The following is a 19,416-nucleotide window of genomic DNA, read 5'->3' as shown; positions in this document are numbered from 1 at the left end:
TACTTTTATTCAACTAAAACTGTAAAATGCAATTCAAAAATGGTTCCAATTCATTAATCAGCTCAATTCGATTTCAAACGACAGTATTTTTTTTTATGTATAGGTTACTAATGATTATTTAATTAATATGAATTAACCCAAATCTCAGTTCTTACAGTGCATGGGGTAGACTTACTTAAAACTGATCTATGATCCTAGCTCTTGTCTGCATTCCAGTGGCGTTTGGAGGTGGCTGTTCCACGTCTGGCATGGGGTCGTCAGGTATTTCTGAGTTTAGCAGCGGGATGGCCTGATGGCCATGTTATGGAGCACACTGCAGGCCACGATGATGTTGCAAACCTTTTCAGGCCGGTACTGCAGTGTGCCCCCCGTGCCAGACAGGCAGAGCCACCGACCCTTCAGGAGACCAATTGCACGCTCCACGGTGACTCTTGTGCGTGCGTGCGCCCGGTTATAGGTGCGCTCCTGTTCGGTGGTGGGGTTGGTCAGCGGCGTCATCAGCCATGGCTTCAGTGGATAGCCACGATCCCCTGCATTAAAAGAGATATAATTTAATTACAGATACCAGTAATAACATTACAATTGAATTAAATATAGGCCTAAATGTGTAACACTCTGTTAGGGTTTGTAACCGACCTCAAACGCAACGGCACAGAGAGGAAGTTCAGAGTTAGCCAAAGCAAGGGCGTATTTATTTACAGAGTCACAAGATGGAATGAAGTAGAGCAATCGAACAAACAGGGAATCTGGCATGTGAAGATTGTTGCGGCTCTGCAGATACTCCCAGTAGGTGGTTGTGAGGAATTGGCTAGTGACGTTTGAAGCGGCTCTGCAGATCCTCCCAGCTTTCACTCCCGGTGGAAACGGAGAGAGAGAGAAATCAGAGTTAGCCCAGCGCACACACAGAGGCAGAGAGGTGACTGATCCAGTATAAATCCAAGTGACTTGATCTTCGGTGTACCACACACAAGTTAGCAGAGTCCAGAGAAAAACAATACGGAAATCCACAGTGTAAATCCAACACAAAAATAGGTGAGTCCAGTACAAACAAGAACGGGATCTCTTCGGTGTTTCACAAACACACAAAAAACTGATGATCCAAAAAGACTGTTTCCAAAAACTCACCAGAGCGCAACGCGTAAATCGGGCAGATTACGAGGCGTAGCTCCGAACGGGGAACCAGGTTCTCCACAGCAGTTCTCCACAAAATATCCTGGAGAGCAAAAGACAGCAACAGCGACGGGGAATGCAGGTATATGCAGGTATAATTCAAAACGACCCAACATCGATAGTAAGGGGGTCTGAGCCTATAAAGCCTACAGGGGCGCTGATTATAAGCTGTGACAGCTGCGGGGTGAGATTGATACTTGCTTCAAAAGCGTGTGGCGGGGAAAGCACCAATCAACACGGCACGCATTAATCACATACCTTAAAGGAATGGAGCGTGTGGCAGGGAGCGGACCAAAACCTCACACACTCACCAATAAGCCACCCGTCTTCAACAACCCCAGCCTGGAGACGAATGCCCACAGAGCTGTTCTGCACCACAAACGAGTCGTGGGTTCCTCCTGGCCACCGGGCAACGACATTTAGGAGTGCCAAACGGGCATCGCAGATCACTTGGACATTTACCGAGTGGAACCCCTTCCTGTTAACATAATTGAATTCATTTTGTGATGGTGTTTTGATGGCTGTGTGTGTGCAGTCTATTGCTCCAATTATGTTGGGGAAACCGGCGATGGCGTGGAAAGCCCTCTTGACCTCGACCTGCTGTGCGTGTGTGTATGGGAATTTGATGTAGTCGGGGATTAGGGACATGATGGCATCCAACACTGTGGGCATGATCCTGCTGAGTGAGGGTTGGGAGATGCCCGAGCGATCTGCGATCTCCCGCTGAAACGTCCCGGTGGCCAAGAATCCCATGGTGGAGAGGACTTGGATGTGGACGGGGATGGCATGTGTGCGCCTTGTTTGGCGCTCCAATAAGGGTCCCAGATTCTGGCACAGGTCGAGCAGGATTTGCCTGGGGAAGTGGAATCTGCTCATGAGCCACTCTGAGCTCTCGGCAAACAGGTCTGCCCTGTCCCTGAAGACGCGCTCCCTGCGGAGCGCACCATGGCCCATTGCCAAATCATCCAACAATGCAAGGACTGCGTTATCCATGCTGAATACATTCTGAAATCCATGTTCCAAATGTAATTTATAGGGTTTGCCGACGATTACACTCATGTCGCTAATTTAATTATGGGTCATACAGAACACCTGGGTATATTGAAACTCTTGATTGATTTTCTTTCAATCTGCGCTCCAATTGGGTCGTTGTTGGTCAGGGACAATTCTAGCCACGCATGGCTTCAGTGGATAACCGTGATCACCTGCATTTAAGTGATATTTTGATGACAGATAACATTACAATTTAATTAAATAAGATTAGGCCTGAGTCATGCGTTCCTTATCAGCCAAATGCAACATTAACCATCCTGCATCCTACATTCAGAAATTAATGCTATTTAGGGTTTGACAATAATTACACTACTATCGCTATTTCACAATGAACTATAATGAATTACGGGGGTCATACAGAACACACGCCAGTGTTTTATTTCCGCGTTGAAACTAATGCATGAACTGAGGAGCGCATATGCCGTAGTAACGATATTCTACCACTGGGCGTCAGCTAAGCATGCTCAGAGCTGTGCGTAGACATAAGCACAAAGTCAAGTTCACGTTCAAATTGATAAATCCCACACTTTGCTTAGAAATGGTCGTACGCACGGGTTAAGCACATATCTGTGCGTACGCCACGTTGATACATGAGGGCCCTGATCTTTTTATCTTTCCTAGAATCTGTTTTAGCTTAATAATGTGGCTCATTCCCCTCACGTTCCATCTCATATATTTTATTTCGTTCCTACTCATCCCTATGTCCTATGTTGCACACTCTCTTCTTGCCCCCCTCCCCCCTCTCTCCTCCATGTTTTGTGATTCGGTGTTCCAGCCGAAGTGTCCTGTAATAGTAAATAAAAAAAGAGAAAAAACACAAATATCACCAGACCCCACATATAAAGCTAACGTCCCCCCCTATTGGGCGTGGACTTCTGACCCTCCTCTTTTCCGACTTCCCACAGGTCCCTCTCTGCTTCCTATTAACAGGATGCATCTTACCTGCCTTTCCCTCTCTCCTGCCGCTCTCTCCTCCTAGTATGCCCTAACCCCATGCTCCCTTTTTCTCATTTCTGTTATTTAACATCTAACTTGACTAAACTATCTTCAACTTGAGTCTGTATCATTACTCTCCCCCTTCCTCCTCCCGTAACCATTTCGAGGAGTCCTCTATTTCAGCCTCCAAACTTCTAGGTCTCCATCACTTTAAAACATTGGAACATTGAAACAAAACTCTTGAAACAAAACAAAACCAAGTCCGCCACCTACCGGGCATCAACCATATCCAATACCTGTTAAGAAAGGGGATATGGACTTCCGGTATGGTGAGCAGGGTGTAAGAAGTGTTCTCCCTCTCTCCTGCATGTTTTTTTTAAATCCTACGTTTTTAAGACTCCAAACCTTCATAGTTCTTGTATGCAAGTATCGATACAGCTAACTAAATATTTATCTTCGCAAAGATGACATCCAAGACTCCAAAACCAAAACGGGGCGATGTTCAGAAAGAAGAGGAAGCGGACGACGCTTTTAGCAAGGCCTGGCTGGCCACCCTGCTTGAAAACCACAAAGAGGCTATGACCACCGAGTTCAGAAAAGCCATTACCACTCTGGAAAATAAACTTGACCAAATGAAATCGGACGTGGCCGACAACGGATAACGGGTCAAGTCCCTGTAGGAGAATGCGGATTCTGTAAGCGAAGAAATTGCGTCGCTGGAGGCTACATGTGCCGATCTGAGGGCTAGCCATGCTATGCTAAAGGCTAAAGCGGAGGACCTCGAGGCTCTGGGGCGGCGTAATAACCTTCGAATCATTGGACTACCAGAACAGATTGAGGGCCCGAGACCGACATCCTTCTTCGCCACCCTTTTATCCCAGGTTTTTGGGGCAAAAACCCTCCCTACCCCTCCAGAGTTGGACTGCGCACACAGGTCGCTAGCAGCTAAGCCGAAGCAGGGTGAAAAGCCTAGGCCTGTTATCATCAGGTTCCATAATTATCAAACCAAAGAACGGGTGATCCGGGAGGCCAGAAAGAGAAGGGCGGAGATGCAGTACGATGGTCAACAAATTGCTTTTTACGAGGATTATACCCCGGCTGTGTTGGAACAGCGAGCACCGCACCGCGATGTGATGGCACTACTTTACAAACGGGGGCTGAGGCCTAGTCTTCATTACCCGGCCAAACTGATGATTACAGAGGAGAGCGGGACAGATTACGCTTCATGTCTGTTGGCGATGCCGAAACGTACCTCAAGGCCAAGCTAGCCTAGCGTGGATGGCTACCTAACGAGTACCTAGGGGTAAGCTAACCTGACGCTGGCAGCAATGAACAATGGATGTAGAATGCGAGACTGAAATTATAGACATCGGTTGGGCTACACTGGTCGACCGCGTTAGACCTGACACTTATACTTCATGGGGAGATGCTATTGACATTAAGCGGACTGGCTTCTGAAACAGAACTTTAAGCTTCCCAGTTACAGTGGGTGACAATATTGTCACAAGGAAAGATGAAATTACCTACCTGGGGTCCATCCTAGAGGCTAATCTCTCCTGTGACAAAATGGCATCCAATGTAATAAAAAAAGTCAACCAACGAACTCGATTCTTGTACCGGATCTCCTCTCTGGTAAACAAGAACACCCTGAAGACTCTGGCAGGAGCACTCATTCAGGGGTACTACGACTATGCTTGCACCTCATGGTACCAAAGCACCTCAAAGGCGCTAAAAACAAAATTACAAACATCTCAAAACAAACTGGTCAGACTACTGCTTGACCTTACTCCTAGAACCCACCTCACCCCTGCCCACTTCGACAACCTAGGATGGCTTAGAGTAGACGACAGAGTACAACAACTTGCAATGGGCCTGGTCTATAAGATACACTACACGACCAAGGTACCCATGTACATGTCAAAATACTTCCCAAAGGTCAGTGAATACCACGATCACAACACCAGAGGGAGCTCCACAAATCATGTCAAACCCAGATTCGGCTCAAATAAGGGACTAAACACGTTTCGCAATTATGCCACATCAACGTGGAACGCCCTACCCAAAGCTGTAAAGGAATGTGGATCTCTACCCACTTTCAAAACCTCTCTCAAGGGACACCTACGGGAGACTGCAATTCAACACTGGCCCCTGTAAATATCCTAACCCAATCATTCCAACCCCCTCCAATGTACAGTCATTTACCTAGTATGGTTTTGTCAATAGTTCAATGTACAATTGTGTTTGTTTGTACAGTGTCTCCTCCCCCCCCCCCTCAATGTACAGTGTTACTTGTTTATACAGTGTGCCCCCCGCCCCCCCCCCCCCCCCAACCACCTCCAATGTAAATTACCCAGTATGGTTGTCAATATCCCAATGTACCCAACCCCCCCCACCCAACCTCCAATGTACAGTTTCTACGTCAAATGTATATACTCCCTTTTCTTGACTCCTTCTGTATCACAAACAGTACTGTATTTGCAAATCTGGTATGTCATAAATGTATAGATGTAGCAGTACTGACTATCTGTATGTCATGTATGTCATATATGTCTATATGAATTGAAAATGGGGGACCCTGATGGAAACAAGACAAACGTCTTTCTCAGGTCTGCATCCCCTTAACAATTGTATGTATTGAGCCGTACTGTATTGTACCCATTCTGCAATCTGTTAAATAAAGTTTTCATTCATTCATTCATTCATTCCCAAATGGCCGACGCGGATTCTATTTACGCTTATTTCTAATTCCCTTTTTTTTTTATTCTTTAATAGCTCTTCTTTTACATGTGTCTCTCTCTCATTAAAACTGTAGACGTTCCCTCTGTTTAGAGGCTGCTAGATAAATACACTGGACCGGTTTGACAGGATAATGAAGGTTCTATGTGTATGCTTCAGGAGTACTCAATGCGCGGATTGGAATGTACAGAGACTGGGCCTGAATTTACTAGACCATTTACCTAGGTCTAACGGACACCTCAGGCCAGCTGAAACCAACACCAACAGCAATAGACATGATTATGATATATTAAATGTGTGGCTGAACTTGTAGACCTTGGTTGGATTATAGTGCCCAGTCACTATAGAGTGGCCACCTATGCCTTAGAAGGGTAATATTGTTATTTCAATCGGAGTGACTCCTTCAAAAGGAACCCTATGCCAATCAGGTTGCTATAGCCATGACCTTGTGAATAATTGCATGCCGTTTTCTTCTGCTCCCTATTTTGTAATTTTTGTTGTTGCCCTTTTTTATTTTATATATATATATAAAAAAAAATTCTTAACTTAATTTGTCCTTTCTTTTTGTATGGATTTATATACATATGACTCTCTAGGCAGGGTGAGCATATTCAGGGTGCACATGCTCCTCTTACTATCTGAGGGTCTCAATCAGGGGCGGATTTAGGATTATAGGAGATCCGGGGTTTAGCCCAGATTTTTTTTTTAATCCTTTTTTTTTTTTTTTTTTTTTCTTCTTCTTTTTTGCAGGCAAGGGGTGGTTTTGAGGGGGTCAGGCACGACCCCCTCCACGGCAGATTTCATTTGAATTTAATTAACCTGTACGTGCAATTTCCTGCAATATGGAGCCTTCAATCTTGACCAATAAAGCTGCTCTTTTCACTATAAAACTCAGTAGTTATGGTTAGATTTATATATTGGGGGGGGGTATATCATATTTTTCATATGATCAAAAAGTGGTGGAGCAAGAGCATACCTTTGCTCCCCCAAGTTCAATAGTGGGAGAGCAGAGATGCTCCGAATGCTCTTATGGCCAGGCGTCTATGATTCACTGATACAAAGTAAAATAGTGCAGTGCAATAAAATAGTTAGTAAAATAGAATAAAATAATGCAATAGTGCATTGCATATCAGGAAGGCAGCAGGTCCGGACGGCATCCCCGGCCGCGTCCTAAAAGTCTGTGCCGACCAACTGGCCCCAGTATTCACTGACATATTTAACCTGTCCTTAGAACAGGCTGTCATCCCCACCTGCCTGAAGAAGTCCACTATTATCCCTGTACCCAAAAAATCCAAGCCTGCTTGCCTCAACGACTACCGCCCTGTAGCTCTCACCTCCATAGCCATGAAGTGCTTTGAGAAGCTAGTAAAGGGCTACATCTGCTCCTCCCTCCCCATCAACATGGACCCCCTGCAATTTGCATACCGCCCCAACAGGTCCACGGAGGACGCCATAGCCCATGTGCTGCACACAGCAGCATCACACCTGGACAAGAGGCAGGGGAACTATGTGAGAATGCTATTCATCGACTACAGCTCGGCATTCAATACCATAGTCCCCTCCATACTCATAGCCAAGCTCAGGGACCTGGGCTTGAACTATGACCTCTGCCAGTGGGTCTTGGACTTCCTGACTGGCAGACCCCAGGTGGTGAGAGCAGGCAACTGCACCTCCTCATCCATCACCCTCAACATAGGGGCCCCCCAGGGCTGTGTTCTGAGTCCCCTCCTCTACTCCCTGTACACACACGACTGTGTGGCTCAGCGGAGTAGCAATACAATCATCAAATTTGCTGACGACACAGTGGTGGTGGGCCTGATCTCTGCCAACGACGAGAGGGCCTACCTGGAAGAGGTCAAGGTCCTGGCGGGATGGTGCCAGGAAAACAGCCTCTCCCTGAACGTCAGCAAAACAAAGGAGATGATTGTGGACTTCAGGAGGTCGGGGGTCAAGGACTACAGCCCCCTCAGCATCGACGGGGCACCGGTTGAGAGAGTCAACAGCTTTAAGTACCTCGGAGCCTACATATCCGAGGACTTGACATGGACCACACACATTGACAGTGTTGTGAAGAAGGCACGACAACGCCTCTACTTCCTCAGGCGCCTAAGGAAGTTCCAAGTCAGTCAGAAGATCCTTAAGAACTTCTACTCATGTACAATAGAGAGCATCTTGACCGGCAACATCACCTCCTGGTTTGGGAATAGCACTGCACAAGACCGAAGCAGACTACAAAGAGTGACACGTTCAGCCGAACGCACAATTGGAGGGAGGCTCCCCACCCTCCAGAACATTTACAACAAGCGTTGCAAGGGCAAGGCTAAGAGAATCATTAAAGACTCCAGTCACCCGAACAACTGCCTCTTTGAACTGCTGCGGTCAGGCAAGCGATACCGGAGTCTCAAGGCGAGCACAGAAAGACTCAGAAGAAGCTTCTATCCCCAGGCCATCAGGCTGCTAAACGAACAATGAACACTACACAACAACAACCACCAAACGCACATAGCACACACATCCACACGCACACACTCACTTTAAACAAACACACTGTAGCACCCACTCCACACACTTTATAGCACACACCCACTTTAAACAAACACACTGTAGCACCCACTCCCCACACTTTATATTTATTGATGAAGGATTGCACTACAACTCGTACACCTTACTGTAAATTGTACCTAAATTGTACCTCATCCCATTTCTGCTTTGCACTATATAGTACTGTACATTAGTACACTGCATAGTATTGTATATTATATGGTAACTCAGAACATTGTACATATGTCTATACCGAACACTGTGACCTCATTTTCTTCTTCTAAATTACATGCTATACTATGTTATTTGATACTATCTTGTCTAGCACAGTCTCTGGAGCGTAACAGTAAGAAGCATTTTGTATGAAAGTATTCTGTACTTCTGTATGACAACTATTAAAGAAACTTGAAACTTGAAACTTGCAATAAAATAGTTATCATCGTATTTCTTCGGGAGGCCGGTAAGGAGTGCATTACAGTAGTCGAGTTGGCTTGAAATAAAGGCATGGATCTGGTTTTCAGAGTCCTTTTGATTTATAAATGGCCGTACTTTAGCTATGTTTCTAAGGTGGAAGAATTAAGTTGTCAACTTGTTGATTGTGATTTAAAGCTTAGGTCTGAGTCTACCATGACACCAAGACTTAACTCACTCAAATACAGTTAGCAGCTGGATAGACCACAGATGGAAATTAGCTTCTGCTAAATCTGGTGCAAACATATTTTCATGTAACAATGATGAATTGTCAAAAAATAAAAAATAAATAAATAAAATTTAAATAGATTCAGGGCTTTTCAGAAAACATTCAGGGCTTGAGCCCAAGTAGCCACCCCCTAGCTCCGCCCCTGGTCTCAATACAAACAAACCGGATAGTATCTATTGGGTAGTGGGGGTTTTGTATACATGTTTCAGGAAGCACTCAAGGTACTGACTGAACCAACTCAACTTGCACATGCTTCTTTTTACTGTCTGAAGGTGCAGGTCTCTAACACTGCCGAATGTAGCTAACCACATTACCTTTCTATACATATTTTAGGTACATTTTGAGGTCCCTGAATCGTGTAACCCCTGTAACTGCATATACCTCCTGTTTATTATTATTTTACTCTTTAAATATATGTATATATATTTTTGTATAGACAAAGGGAGAAAGGAAAAAAAAAAAGTGGCGCCTCTTTTTCAACTCTTTTAAGGTTTTGCAATTTTTTTTATCCCTAGTTGGCATGGTAGCAGGGGCTAAAGACATTCTCTTCGAGCTGTTATAGGTTGGAAGTGGGCTTTGCCCAGTTCCACTGAATTATAGGTTGACCTATACACACTGGAGGGCCTCGGTATACTCGTTCACTCTCAACTTTTTAGGGGTCACACTCCTGAGTGGGAGTCATTGGTAGCGCTTTTACGTCCATGCTCTAATGGATGAGCCCAGAGTTGTGTTGCAAGTATCTTTTATTTTTATTCTAATTAGAATTTTTGAATTTATTCATCCCTTTTTTCTTTTGTTTTTTGTTTTTTTGGCTGTTCGAATGATCTTTTAACACAAATTTAAAAGTTTATCCATAACCATATTGGAGGCTGTTCGAAATGAACGGGAGAGAGGGGAAAAGAGGAGTGAGGATGAAGTCTCCACCGGAAGGAGCGTATCCTGAGAGGTACAGAGGCTGTTACTGTTCCATTAGGGACCAAGGGATGTACCCCCGGGTGAGTATGTTTGTGTATGGTTGTGTGGGTGCATGTGTGTGCGTCAACCCCCCCCCTTTCTTTATCCCCCTCTACCTTTCTCCTCTCTTCCAATGTTTCATCTTTTCAACTCAGGTATGTATATACTTAACAGAACATGGCAGTGACGGGCAGGAACATCCGTTTCGTCTCATGGAATGTCAAAGTGATGAATAACTCTATCAAGGCTAACAAGGTACTTAACCACCTACGGCATCTCAAGGGTGACCTTTGTTTTTTACAAGAGACACACATCTGCACCTCAGATATCCCCTGTATTAAGAGAGCATGGATGGGACACATTTTTCATTCTAAATTATCTGCAAAAGCCAGGGGAGCTGCAATTATTATACATAGGGATGTACCCTTCGAGCCTTCCACCATTTTAACTGACCCTGACGGACGATATGTTATAGTGTCGGGCAGGCTGCAGAACATTCCGGTGGTTTTGGCCTCAATATATGCACCAAATTGGGACAATGATAAATTTGTATCCAATTTATTTTCCTCGATACCTAACATTATCATCACATAATTATCGGAGACTTTAATCAGGTCCAAAACATAGAACTTGACAGGTCTTCGGATAGACGTACTACCATCTCCAAAGCGGCGAACATCCTAAAATTTCACATGGAACAGCTTGGCCTTATAGACCCTTGGAGAGCAAAATATCCTACCGATAAACTTTTCTCCTTCTCCCATGTCCACCACACGTATTCGAGGATAGACTTATTTTTACTAGATGAAAAACGACTACATAATGTAGTCTCTACTAAGTACCATAGTATAGTCATTTCCGATCATGCCCCGACATCCGTTGAAATTAACTTCCCCCAGGGTAGAACACCCTCTAAATTTTGGAGATTCAACTCCCACTTATTATCTGAACCTGAATTTAAGGATTTTATTCATGCACAAATAAAAATCTTCTTTGAGATAAACGACACACCTGAAGTTAGCAGTGACATACTCTGGGAGGCCTTTAAGGCATATCTCCGCGGACAGGCCATCTCCTTTACCTCTCATTTTGGGAAGCAGGAACAATCCAAATATCAGATGAGATTAAACGATTAGACATCCAGTATTCGTCTAAACCCACCCCTGCTCTATATAAAAAACGACTCCAGCTTCAATCACAATATGATTTGCTTTCAACTAGTAAGATCGAGAGACTACTCCTGCACACCAAGCAACGTTTTTTCGAACAGGGGGATAAGGCCGGAAAAGTACTTGCGTACCAAGCACGAGTGGCGAGTGCCTCTAGACTGATTCCCAGGATAAAATCCCAATTAGGTGTCACTACAACAGACCCTACGGAAATTTCTGAAATTTTCTCTGACTATTATTCCAAACTTTACACGTCGGAGTCTTCCCAGTAGGACTGGGATCGCCCAAACCCCCTCAAGTCTCTCAAGTACCCTCAAGCGAATAAAGCGGAAGCTGAAGAGTTAGGCACGCCTATAACCATCTCTGAAGTGACTGAGGCAATCAAATCTTTACAAAGTGGTAAATCACCCGGGCCAGATGGCTATACTACAGAATTTTATAAAACTTACTCCGTGTTGGTTGCTCCTTTCCTACTGAGAGTATATAACGACTCCCTTCTAAAGGGCCAAATGCCACCCACGCTATCAGAGGCGTCATTGTCCCTGCTGCTCAAAAAAGGTAAAGACCCTCTCCTTTGTAGCAGTTACAGACCAATCTCCCTCCTTAATGTGGATTGTAAAATATTGGCTAAGGTCCTTTCATGCCGTCTTCAGAAGGTGGTCCTATTCCTGATAGACCCGGATCAGACGGGTTTCATCATGAACAGGCAATCCTTCTTTAACACCAGAAGGCTGTTAAATATCCTTTTCACAACCACGACTGGCGCACCAGAAATGGTACTCTCCCTACATGCTGAGAAAGCATTTGACAGAGTGGAATGGAGATACCTGTTCCATACACTTGAGAAATTCGGTTTGGGCCCGGGTTTTATTTCATGGATAAAACTCCTATACTCATCCCCGGTGGCCTCGGTTAATGTGAATGGTACCAAGTCGGGCCAGTTTGCGCTTTATCGCGGCACCCGTCAAGGATGCCCGCTTTCTCCCTTGCTCTACGCGCTCGCCGCAGAACCGTTAGCCATATGGCTTCGCAGTGAGGACAGATTTGAGGGGATTGAGAGGTTCGGCCTGGTTCATAAACTCTCATTGTATGCCGATGATCTCCTACTTTATGTCTCCAATCCGTCATCGTCCATCCCTGTTATCCTGGATATTCTAGAACAACATAGGAAGCTCTCTGGGTACAAACTTAATCTCCAGAAAAGTGAATATTTACCTGTTAATGCATCTGCGGAACGGCTTCCTCAATCGCTTTTCTCCTTTAAAAGGGCCACGGAAGGATTCACATATCTAGGGAGTTTTATGGCCAAATCACAGACGGAGCTCTTCGCAAAAAATATCCGTCCTCTGCTGGATCGCTTTAAGTTAGATCTGACGAGATGGTCCTCTCTCCCCCTATCGCTTCTGCAAAGGGTTAACCTGATAAAGATGGTGGTCTTACCCCGATTTTTATACGCTTTTCAGCATATACCAATATTTATTAATAAAGCCTTTTTCACTTCGATTGATCAACTTATAGGTTCATTCCTGTGGGGTAACAAAAGAGCACGTATTAAGAGGACGATCATGCAACTTCCCAAATCAGAAGGGGGTTTGGCTTTGCCTAATCTTCGCTATTACTGCTGGGCATGTAATATAAACAAACTCCTTTACTGGAGGATAATAGTTTTTTAGTTCATTGATCTAGTAATATTTGATGTCTTTATCTTATCTTTATCTGTGCACCCATTGTCTCCCCACGCTGTAGGACCGTGGCTCTGTGTCTCCCTCCACCCACACACACAGGGCCCCCTGTACATCCTGATTGGGTTATCGTCTGTGGCTTCCTCCACATACACACACACCACACAGACAAACACACACACACAGATACATATACACAACTATCAGATGAAGTGCCTGAACTCGTCAGGACCCGGTGACCCTTGACCACTGGGCCGGTAAACTAGTTAACCATGTTAACCAGATGGCCCCCTTAGAAAACATCCATTAACTCTTATGAGAACTGTCATGAATATCACGAACCATTAGATGGATGTTAACCAGATGGCCCCCTTAGAGAACATCCATTAACTCTTGCACTTAGACACACACACCACACAGACTAGCACACACACCCCACACACATACATACACACACAGATACATACACACACACCCCTCCCCTCCTCTTCTGTCCAAGAGGGTATATAACGCTGTCATATCATGTATTCATTCTTTTCTGGTGCGAGGGGATGAGCCTGTGGGCTGCAGACAGAGTTCTCTTCTTCTCTGTGAAATAAAGACTGTGGGAAACAACTTGGTCGTTCTGTGAATCTTTGGTCCGCTGGTCCATAACTATATCAATTCTAGGACTTACGAGGGATAAGAAAATCCCTAACAAGTGGAGGTTCCAGTGAGAATTGATGTGGGCCGGCTGCAACCAAGGACGGAACGAGGATGAATGAAGACACGGAGAAGAAGACGGTGCAGAAGATCCAGACATTCACATCAGCTGTCTGCAGCGCGTCTGAATCAGGGGAGAGATGCAGCAGTCCGTGACGAGGCCACCAGACGACCCTCGACCAGGAGACAGGCAGGAGGAGACGAAGGACAGACAGGCCAGGATGAAGAGAGGCAAACTGGAGGAGATGGCAGCTGAGCAGCAGAGGCCAGGCACCGCAGCCAGGCACCGCAGATCATCGACGACAGGCAAATCATCGACGACAGGAGGGAGGAAACGGCAGCAGGAGAGACACTGGAGGCAGAGCTAGGGAGATGGTGGGTCAGCTGAGGAGAGGTGGAGGGGACAGTCCAGAGACACTGAGGAGCAGCAGACCAGAGGAGACACTTTTGTCTAGGGGACCGCACCCTGGAACGGGGACCAGCTCAGGAAGTGGCCCTTGCCCTCTAGAAGACGGGGCCGACCCAGGATGGGCGGAATGAACTGTTGTGTTGACGTATTGATTTAACGTCAAAAGGGGGATTGATCGTTTTTTAGTTCATTGATCTAGTAATATTTGATGTCTTTATCTTATGTATCTGTGCACCCATTGTCTCCCCACGCTGTAGGACCGTGGCTCTGTGTCTCCCTCCACCCACACACACACAGGGCCCCCTGTACATCCTGATTGGGTTATCGTCTGTGGCTCCCTCCACATACACACACACCACACAGACAAACACACACACACACATACATACACACACACACAGATACATATACACAACTATCAGATGAAGTGCCTGAACTCGTCAGGACCCGGTGACCCTTGACCACTGGGCCGGTAAACTAGTTAACCATGTTAACCAGATGGCCCCCTTAGAAAACATCCATTAACTCTTATGAGAACTGTCATGAATATCACGAACCATTAGATGGATGTTAACCAGATGGCCCCCTTAGAGAACATCCATTAACTCTTGCACTTAGACACACACGCCACACAGACTAGCACACACACGCCACACACACACACACATATACACACACCCCTCCCCTCCTCTTCTGTCCAAGAGGGTATATAACGCTGTCATATCATGCATTCATTCTTTTCTGGTGCGAGGGGCTGAGCCTGCGGGCTGCAGACAGAGTTCTCTTCTTCTCTGTGAAATAAAGACTCCGTGGGAAACAACTTAGTCGTTCTGTGAATCTTTGGTCCACTAGTCCATAACTATAACAATTCTAGGACTTACGAGGGATAAGAAAATCCCTAACAAGGACCAGGAGGGAGGAAGAAGACCAACCCCAATGGGCTCGGATGGAAGTCTCCTCTTCAAAGTACTCACTCTGGTCTGTGGCAACATCCCAACTACCCATTTCAATCCCTATTAAACAGGTGGCTCGGAACCAAATTGTAACGGATACAGAATCAGTTTAGGAAACAATTTGGCCTACACGCTCCGTCGGGGCTAGCTCCAGTCTCTCGCAATCACCTATTCCTACCGTCCTGTTCTGATCCTGTATTCAGAAGCTGGGCGAACAAAGGTTTGCTAACCATTAATGATCTCTACTCCGGAGGTGTGTTCTCCTCGTTTGCAGAATTATCAAAAGAATTTGGTCTCCCAAATTCCCACCTTTTCCGTTTTTTTCAGATCAGACATTTTGTTCAGAACCAATTCCCACAATTCCCTGGCCGACCTCCAGACTCTAGGACTGACCCTCTCCTATCGCTCGGTACCGGGCGGAAAGGGCTCGTCTCAATTATATATGATAAAATATTTTGGATGAACCCAACTTGCTTAGACTCCCTAAAAGCCAAATGGGACAAAGATCTGGGAATTATCATTACAGATGAACAATGGGATCATATATTAGACCTTGTACACACCTCCTCTATATGTGCAAGACACAGTTTGCTGCAGTGTAGGATCCTGCATAGGGTTCATTACACCAATGCGAGGTTAGCAAAGATATACCCGGATAGAACGGATGAGTGTAATAGATGTAAACAATCTCCAGCCGATTATATGCACATGTTTTGGACGTGCCCCAAACTCACAGAGTTTTGGACTGCAATATTTGATACACTGAGTAGGGTCCTGGGTGTGACGTTAGACCCTGATCCACTCACTGCCTTTTTCGGTATCCCGAATACCCCTTCAATCGCATCTAGGGCTGCAAAACGAGTTGTGGCGTTCACTACCCTCCTTGCTAGGAGACATATTCTCTTTAAGTGGATACACCCTTCCCCACCCACTCACAACAGATGGATACATGAGATACTACATTGCATTAGGCTTGAGCGAATCAGATTCTCCCTAAAGGGCTCCCTTGAAACATTCCATGTGACCTGGCAACCATTTCTGCAACACATCGATACCCTGACTATCAATGAAGAGACTTAGAAAGGATAGAGCTTTACACCTCAAACTGCACTTCCATATCTTTTATTATTATTTTATTCCTATTTTCCAATCCCCCCCCCCCCCCCCCCTTCTCTGTCCTGGTATGTATGGGTGTAAATGAGATCCCGGGGGGATGGGTGGGTAACTGGGGGAGGGAGAGGGGAACGAGGGACACAGCTGCAGAAGATCAAACTAGGGGTGGACGGTATGGTCTAAAATGTATATCACGGTATAATTTGAAGCATAGACGGTAACGGTATATATCACGGTATCATCGTTTTTGATAAAAAAAATTTTTTATTTTATATAATTTTTTTTTTTTTTTTATAAAATATATATATTATATAATTAGACTTGTACTTGTATTATCTGCGAGACATCGCCACCACGCAACAAGCTCCACTGTCTGTGTGTACTCTAGTAGCCTCCAGCTACGGCCAGGATTCTCCAGAGCTGCACCTGGACCTATACTCTAGTAGCCTCGAGCAGAGCTACGGCCAGGATTCTCCGGCGCTGCACCTGGACCCTATTGTATTGGTACTATAACGTTAGCAAGCCCTCAGCTCGAATACGCATCGAATCAGTGTTATAAGACATTGATATCAGGAGCTATCTGTAGCTACTGCTAGCCGGATATATAACGTTAATACAACGCCTCAGTGAATTATTTAGTTCAATGGGACATTTCGTTTTGAACGGTGAACTAATTTGCGTTAACGTGAGCTAACGGCTAACGGAGCTATCATACACGTCTACTCTACTCTAGACTTGATGGAGCGTTTGTTGATGTCAGGAGCTATCGGTAGCTGGCCGACTAGATACCGTTCGGTTAGACAATGCCTCATCATGTATTAAACTAAAAGTGAATAGTTGACTGGGTCATTTTGTAACGGTAGCTAAGCTAACGTTAGCTCAGGGAGACGTCCCGTCCCACTAGACTACTAGTAGACCCATGTTTACATGCGTGCGGGAGGGGCTGGCACGCCCACTGCGCGAAGCCTCCTAAATAACTTTTTCTAGTTCGCACATATCTATTATCTATGACTAATTCTATCTATTTTTAGGGGCAAATGCGAGTGAAATAGTCGCGCTGTGGTTACATGACGTCATTGCTATTTTAGAGCTGCACTACCGGTTATACGGTATAGTCAAAATCCATACCGTAGAGCAAATTCATACCGTTTATACCGTATACCGTTTATACCGTCCACCCCTAGATCAAACTACTCAAGAATTACCACAACACTATAAGTAGGGGTGGGGGAAAGAGTGAAATAATATCATTGATGACTTTCTTCCACAGCCACATCCGTGCTAGAGAGTTTTTTTTGTGTTTTTAGTTCTTTCTTTATCTCTTTTTATCTAAATATTTGTGCACAATGCAGATGGGTCTGATTGATATTGTTGTTGTTTTTTGTTTTTCTTTCCCAGCAGCATCTATGCTGTGTGTTTGTATATTTTGCAGATGTGTTTGTCAACAACCTCGGTGTGGGGGGGATGGGGTGGGAATGAGGGAGGGGAAGGGGAATTGAGAGGGAAAAAAATATGGAAAATGTACGATATCGACAACTGTAAATGTTCAACAAAAAAATCCTGTAATAAAGACATAAAAAGAATAAAATAAAAAAAAGGGATATGGCCTACGAAAATCCCTAAGTTATACCCATTACCCGTTAAGAAGGGGGGTATCCTTTATAGAGTTAAACCAGAACTTGTTGCGCTTCTATGTAATATACTCTTCCCCTTCCTCCACAGACCCTAACTATCCATTCCTCCTCACTTCTATGCTGGGTCCTTGACCTCTCCGTTGTATTCCTATATAGCTATCCCTTTTTTCTGTCTGCGTGTGTCCAGTACTTATACTGAACGGTAGAGGTCGCCAGGCCTTCTAGCTTACAGACTTTTCCCCCTCTCTATTAGTTTCCCTTGTCTGTACCAAAAATTGCAGTGTTTTTATGAAATATACATTTTCCCTTCATCCCCATTTCCTAACTATCCACTCTTCCTTCTGTCTATGTTTGGCCCTCGGCCTCTCCATATTACCTTTAACTAACTATAACTACTTAACTATACCCGCCCAGTCCTTATATTGAAAAATAGAAATTACCCTTTCCCCCAGAATATACCATTCCCCTGCTTCAGCTGTTCTCAGAATCCCCTTCCCCCCCCCCCTCTTCCCTCTTTTAAGTTGGGACCTTGAACCTCTTATTCCTACATAAAGCCCCCATACACATATTATATTTATATCACTTATCTGGTAAGAAGGGGGGCCCGCCATATATACCCATGCCTTTTCCCTTGTATATCAAGCATGGGGGAATGTCTCTTAGAGATTTCCCTTAGAAATTACAATCCCTAATGTCTCCGTATCCGTACTGCCTATATATTGAATCATTGAAATTGCCCGATTTTATAGATTATTTCCCGTACCCCCCTCCCTTCACTAATATACCATTCTTATCTACCCGTGTCATCCTACTGTGTCTGTCCCTCCTGTTGCTTTTCCTCTGCTCCTTGCCCCGCAGGTGACTGTCCCTGTCGCGCTGGGTCTGTCCCCACCGTCATACCACAGGCTCGTCGTGCTTGGTCGGGAGTTTCACACAGAGTGGTCCTTCCTTCCCATGTCACCTTCAGGATGGCTCCCCGTACAAAGCCCGTCTGTCCTCTCCCCCGAAAGCAGTAGTCTCTCACTTCCCTGTACTCCTCCCGTTTCTTGACCAGGGTCGGGGCGAGGTCTTGGTATATCCTCACTTGTAATCCTTCGTGTGTCAAAACTCGTTTCTTCTTTGCGATGTCTAGTATGGTTTCTTTGTCCCGTTGGTTGGAGAATACCACTATGAGTGGCCTCCTCCCGGTTCCGTTTTCGCCTTTCTTTTTCCTTCTTGCGGGGGCTCCTCTGTACACCGCCTCCAGCTTGGGATTTTTAGTGAAGACTCCTGCCCCCGCTAGCCCCCCGAACATCTTTGAGTAGTATTCTGTCATCGTCCCTCTCGGTCCTTTCGGTTCCTGTTCCTCTGGTATGCCGATAACTCTCAGATTATTCCGTTTAGCATAGTTGATCATATTCTCCATATTCTCTCCCATCTCTTTACTATCAGTTCGGAGCCTCTGGCATTCCTTCTCCCAATGATCTTGGTCCGTAGCTCTGCTGTCCAACGAGGCCTCTCTTTCCGTGTACCTTCTCTCCTGTTCCCTCATCCTCGCTTCTAGGTTAGCCACGGTAGCCTCACATGTCTCCATCTTTTCCTCCAACCCGTCTTTTATCTTTCTTTCCCAACTTGCCCATAAAGCTTCGCTTTGTTTCTCCAGCTTTTCCTCCAACCGCGTAAAT

The 19,416-nt window shown here is 45.3% G+C and overlaps 1 protein-coding gene across 1 annotated transcript; it reads right to left on the bottom strand.

Moving 5' to 3' along the window:
* Nucleotides 1–273: 273 nt before the first annotated feature.
* On the bottom strand, nt 274–2,124 carry LOC311225799 (putative nuclease HARBI1; the record flags this gene model as incomplete). The annotated part of the gene is made up of 3 exons (XM_084311193.1): nt 274–530; nt 1,482–1,568; nt 1,734–2,124. 3 exons carry the CDS (start codon nt 2,122–2,124, stop codon nt 274–276), a joined length of 735 nt encoding a protein of 244 aa, XP_084167319.1.
* Between the last annotated feature and the right edge of the window lie 17,292 nt (nt 2,125–19,416).

The sequence above is a fragment of the Notolepis coatsorum genome (genome assembly GCF_963971535.1).
Source record: "Notolepis coatsorum genome assembly, chromosome: 3".
NCBI classification, from domain to species: domain Eukaryota; kingdom Metazoa; phylum Chordata; class Actinopteri; order Aulopiformes; family Paralepididae; genus Notolepis; species Notolepis coatsorum.
This window is presented reverse-complemented; position numbering and strand designations above follow the sequence as displayed.